At 46.0% G+C, this 6,000-nt stretch overlaps 1 protein-coding gene across 2 annotated transcripts in view; it reads left to right on the top strand.

Moving 5' to 3' along the window:
• Positions 1 to 5,151: 5,151 nt before the first annotated feature.
• Cfap77 (cilia and flagella associated protein 77) overlaps positions 5,152 to 6,000 on the top strand; it is a 138,348-nt gene continuing 137,499 nt past the window's right edge. The window contains exon 1 of one of the 2 annotated variants that reach the window (XM_051185015.1): positions 5,152 to 5,477. In XM_051185015.1, coding sequence (XP_051040972.1) covers positions 5,283 to 5,477 — 195 coding nt within the window. In that variant the 5' untranslated portion in view covers positions 5,152 to 5,282. The remainder of the gene's footprint in view (positions 5,478 to 6,000) is intronic. The other variant, XM_051185013.1, reaches the window with a different exon arrangement.

Here is a 6,000-nt window from a genome sequence, read left to right as displayed (position 1 = left end):
GGATGTTTGTGTTGTCTGCTTTGGTAACTGACAGTGTCCACTGTAAAGCCTTGAAGTTCAGGTTGATTGCCCATGCAGCTTGTTCCATGGTAAACTCAGTGCCTTGTGGAAGTGGATATTTTCACATTTAATGAAGATGCTGAGGGTGGACCAATGAACTCACAAAAGATTGATACTGGCAGTGAGCCTAGACTTCAGGTTAATGGTTCCAAATCATCCAGGAAGCTGGAGAGATGGCTCAGAGGTTAAGAGCATTGGCTGCTCTTCCAGAGAACCCATTTTTGATTCTCAGCACTCAATGACAGCTCACAACTGTTCAAAACTTCAGTTCCAGGGTATCTGGTCCCCTCTTCTGTCCACTGTGTGTACTGCATGTATGTGGTGCGATGACATTCATGTAGGCAAAATGCCCATTACACATAAAATATAGTATTTTTCAAAAAAAGGAATTCCTAACTTTGCATATAGAATACATATTAGACACCATTAATGCACCACATTAAAATCCATGGACATGGAGCTGAAGAGAAGACTCATTGGTTAGGAATACTTGTTGCCCTTGTAGAGAGTCTAACACCCATATGGCAGCTCATGGCCATCGATATCTAGGGCCTCCAGCATCCTCTCCTGACTTTTGCAGGTATCAAGCATGCATAGGATGCACAAATACATATGTAGGTAAAACACTCATACACATAAATATAATATAATATATTATAACATAAAATAACATAAATTTTTTTTATAAATTACCTGTGGGCATACATCATTACAAATGCCTTTAATTCCAACAATGAGGCACCAAAGGAAAGTAGATCTCTCTGAGTTCCAGACTAGCCTGGCCTACATTGTAAGTTCCAGGTTAGCCAGGGCTATGCCCTCTGTATTAGTCAGGGTTCTCTAGAATCACAGGACTTATGGAATGCCCTGGCCAGCAGGGCAGCAACAAGGGCCTGAATCCCAAAGGATCTGTAATGAAGAGACATGAGAAACTGGCAGCAAGACAGGCTTTCTGATAAAGCTGCAAAATTTTATTTTTCCCAAGCATGTTATATAGTAGTTAGGGCGGGAAGCTAGGTGAGGCAGAGATTCAGAGGAGGGAGGTCATTGCCTAGTAACTGGACCACAAGATGTTCTTAGTTATAGGTCACTGAAGGTGAGCATGATATTGGCTAAGAGGAAATACAGGTAGAGATAAGCAGGTTGTTAGCAGGGGAAGAGGTCCCAGGAGTTGCTAAATACCCTAACTGCATAAGGAGGGGTTGCTAAGTAACCTAACGGCATTCCTGTAAGCCCCAAACTCTACCTGTCAGGAAGTTGGGGGGGTTGATTGGGACTGAAGGTAGCAATCTTCTAACTCAATGGGCTATTCTAAAAAAAAAAAAAGGCCAGCAATCTATAAGGCTTATGCCATGATTGCTCCCTGCAATGGAATGAATCCCTGTCTATAAACATACATACATATGAATTTATTGGAATGACTTACAGGTTGTGGTACTGTTGGAAACTGAGGCTGGATCTACGCTCAGTTATAGAATGAACCTTGGCTGAACTCTGGCTATTTCTCTTGGCTGTACATTTAGAGCCTTCAGTTATATCACAAAAGTTTGATGATTCAGTAACTAGGCCTATTTAGCAAGATCAGTCTAGCATATAACCACTAGCCCCATCACCATAGTAACCTTTCTTGTTCTCATAACTACTGATCTTTCCACCCATGCCAACATCCATTCTTTGTAGTTTTCTATATTCTGCTTGCAAGAACACCTGATCCTCAACCATTCTTCTTACCTCCCCTTTCCTACATCCTTGCTCTGCTGACTATATAAGCTCTGGGTAGAAAAATAAAGTTTTCCACTTGATCAGAATCTTGTCCTGTGGTTAATCCCCTGAGTCTCTTGTCACCCCCCTCCCCAACCCCCTTTTTGGGTCTTTGGGTTCTAGGTTGAAATCTCTCAGGTCGAGGTGCAGTCCAACAATGGCTAGTTGTGAATGGAAAATCCAAGAATCTAGTAGTTTCTCAGTCCCACAAGTCTGGGTGTCTCAGCTGCTCTTCTGCAGATGCTGGAACCCTGAAGCAGTAGGCTCCAATGCCAGCGAAGGAATGGATGTGCTGGGAAGGCGAGGACAAGCAGGCAAAAAGCTTCTTCCATGTCCTTATTCCATACAGGCTTCCAGCAGAAGGTGTGACCCAGATTAAAGAAGTGCCTTCCTGCCTCAAAAATCTGATTGAAGTTCTGGATTGTAGTTCATTCCAGATATTGTCAAGTTAACAACCAAGAATAGCCATCACACCCTTTCATTATCAGTAGACATAGTAAGGAGATGGTCATGTATGAAAGTGCCCTTGACAGTTAATGGCTGTTGTGGGGGGGTTAGGGTGGGGTGGGTGGGATGGGTGGGGGTGTGGGTCTATGCCTTACTGTACAGTCACAGGCAACAATTCTCAATAAAATCTCACCTTTGCTTAGGCAAGCAACACTAATTAAATTCAGTGAGGGCACAAAATAAGACATGAAAATAAAAGGTTTTGTTGGCAAGAAGAGGGGTTCAGCAAATGGATCAAAGTATGTATGAAATTTCTAAGTAAGTTGTTACAGGATGACATCTTTAGGGTCTGCAGTGGTTTGAATGAGAATAGCTACATCTATTTAAATACTTTGTTTCCAGAATAGCTACATCTATTTAAATACTTTGTTTCCAGTTCATGGCACTGTTTGAGCAGGTCTAGAAGGTGTGGCCTTAGTGGAGGAAGTAGGTCTGGGGGGAGTTTCGTTTTGTTTGTTTGTTTGTTTTCTTGCTTGCTTGTAGCTCTTATAGACCAGGCTGCCCTCAAACTCAGAGATCTGCCTGCCTCTGCCTCCTGGATGCTGGGATTAAAGGCGTGCAGCACCACTGCCTGGTATCTCTGGGGTTTCAAAATCTCCTGCCATTCCCAGTGCTCTTCTCTCCCTCTCCCTTTCCCTCCCCCTCTCACTCCTCTCCCCCTCCCCTCTCTTCCCCCTCCCCCCTCTCTCCTGCATGATTGGGATTCCAGATGTTAGATCTCAGCAACTTCTTTCAGCAACCACGTCTGCCACAGTGGACCCTTATCCCTTTGAACCATAAGTATAAACAAACTCTTTCCTCTCTAAGTTGCTCCTTGTCATGGTGCTTTATCACATCAGCAGAACAGGCACTAATACAGGATATAATATTGTTTGATAGTTTGAAGCAACCCAGCCTTGTGTTTGTGCGCATACATATGAGCCTACTCAAATGAGTGACAATGTGATAGATACAAAGGCTCGTAAATCCAGGTGAGGTCCTCAGGTTTTCATTAAACTCATTGTCTTCAATTAAAAATATATGGGTATGGATTTTTTCCTTCATACTTGTTTATATGCCATGTGTGTACTTGATGCCCAAGGAGGACAGAAGATGGTGTTAGATCCCTTGACACTGGAATTGCTGTTTTGAGTCAATAAGTGATTACTTGGAAACAAACCCAGGCAGGCCCTCAGCAAGAACAGCAAGACTTCCTAACTGCCGAGCCATTTCTCCAGCTTTTTTTTCTTTTTCAATTTTTAACTTTCCAGTAGGTTTGAATTTTCAAAACAAATGGTGTTGAGTTGGTAGACCTTAAAGAATGGTCTCAGATGACATTTCCAGATGGTCTTTTTATGCTCTATATTTATTTACTTAATATTTGGTGTGTGTGTGTGTACATGTGTGCCACAGTATTTGTGTGGAAGTCAGGGGACAAGACCACCATATGTGACCTTCCACCATATGGGTTCTGAGAATCAAACTAGTTGCTTGGCATCTTGAGCCGTCTCTTTGGACCCATTTTCAGAAGTTCTAAGATTTACTCATGTGTGAGTGCTCTGTCTTGCTCTACACCTGCACACTAGAAGAGGGCATCAGATCCCATTGTAGATGGTTGTGAGCGACCATATGGCTGCTGGGAATTGAACTCAGGACCTCTCAAAGAGCAACCAGTGCTCTTAACCTCTGAGCCATCTCTCCTGCCCCCTGTTTTAGATGTTCTTACTCGGTAAATCAAGCCAATGATTCCTGTGGACCTGAGTTTTTCAGCTTCCCTCCACTTAGTTGTAGAGTCAGACACTATTCATCTAATCCATATTTTTTTCCTTTCTACCCACTTCACAAAGATGGGGGGGGGGAGAAGAATCTAACAGGGAAACTGACTAGGGACCACCCAGTGAGTTAGCATTGACATCAAGCCTAGAATGCTTATTTCTTTTATTTATTTATTTGTTTTTTTGAGACAAGGTTTCTCTGTGCAGCCCAAGCTGTCCTGGTGCTACCTATTGTAGACCAGGCTGGCATCAAACTCACAGAGATCCACCTGCCTCTGCCTCTGCTGGAATTAAATGCAAGCGCCACCACCGCCCAGCATTAGGATGCTTATTTTTATTTCAACATGATCATGTTGGTGAGATATCCGGGGGAATGTGCGAGCGTGCTCTCCCCCCCCTCTGTCTCTCTCTCTCTCTCTCTCTCTCTCTCTCTCTCTCTCTCTCTCTCTCTCTCTCTCTCTCTCTGTGTGTGTGTGTGTGTGTGTGTGTGTGTGTGTGTGCAAGAAGCTTGGAGCAAGCTTGAGAGGGAACTGAGTAGAGTAGAATGGGTAGAGAGAGGGCAGAGGCTAAGGATAAATGGCCCTCTAGAATCTTTTCGCCTTTAACACAACTTAGATATGATTCTTGTGTTTTCCTGTGTTGACTTGAGAAAATTCTAAAAGATCTCTGTGGTTGCCAAGAATTTCAAGAAAGGCGGTGATGACGCACACCTTTAATCCCAGCAGAGGCAGACAGATCTCAGTGAATTTGAGATCAGCCTGATCTACAGAGCGGGTTGCAGGGCAGGCTCTAAAGTAATACAGAGAAACGCCGACTCCAAACAAACAAACAAACAAACAAACAAACAAACAAACAAAAAAAAAAACCTTCAAGTTAGGGAACCGGAAACTCCTGAGCCGTTGGCGTCCCGTGGCCAAGGAGACGGGCTATTCCATTTCTACTCAAGGGGTTGTCTAAATAGTCTTCCCTTTCTTAGTCTGCAACAAGGTGCCTAAATCATTCTGAAGAACTGGCGGTGTTTACGGGCTCGGCGGGGGGATCCTCAGGTGGGCGCGTTCCACTTCCGAGTTTGCCTGGCCTCGGGGTACACCCCCGTGTCCGTGTGGTGCAGCCCGGTGAGGCGCGAGTGGGGCGAGGGTTCCCAGACAGGGCAGAACTCTGTGGACTTGCATCCAGGGTCTGATCTCGGAGGTTCCCAGGATGCCTGGTCCGGGGAAGTCCCGGCAAGACTTCACGCGATGGAAGAAGAAGAAGCAGCCTGTGCGCCGAACGGTCAGCCAGATCTGCCCGCCGCCCCGACGGCCGCTGACGGTGGCGGACATCCGCCCGGGCATGGAGAACCAGAGGCTGGGGGTCGTGCGTGACTCCATGTTTCAGAACCCGCTCATCGTCAAGGTGAGCGCTCGGGCGCGCTCGTCCCCCTCCCCAGCCACCGACGCTACCAATGGGTTCCAGCTGCCGAGAACCTCTGGCTTCAGGGTCCGGGGTCCAGGCGCGGGGTCGGAAACCAGCTCTAGGCGGGACAAGCCTGAACAGTAGCGGCCAGTCCCTGAACCTCAGTGTCCTTAAGTGGCACACATTAGCGGAAGAGACTGGGAAAGACTATGGATAGGGCAATCCCCGAGGGGCTTGAAGAACCCAGAAACTGACAAACAGGTCTTAGGCACCCTTTCGTGCCCTTGCCACCCGCCAAGATCCACTTTACCTAGCACCTCTGGTCTACTCTGCACCAGGTGCTCTGGAGCTCTGGTGGAAATCCTAAGTGTGTATGTGGGGAGAGGTACGAATACTCTCTATGAAGCCTGGCCGGCACTGGCTCTCTGTAATTTAGTCGGTTTTCCCGCCAGGCTGAAAAGTCTACTTTGGCGTGGCTCTGCTCTTAAATGCGGGAGACAGAAAAAGTCAAGTCGAAGTTTAG

This window comes from Phodopus roborovskii, unplaced genomic scaffold (assembly GCF_943737965.1).
Source record: "Phodopus roborovskii unplaced genomic scaffold, PHOROB, whole genome shotgun sequence".
Taxonomy (NCBI): Eukaryota; Metazoa; Chordata; class Mammalia; order Rodentia; family Cricetidae; genus Phodopus; species Phodopus roborovskii.
Note: the sequence above shows the minus strand (reverse complement) of the source record. Positions and strands in the feature narration are given on the sequence as shown.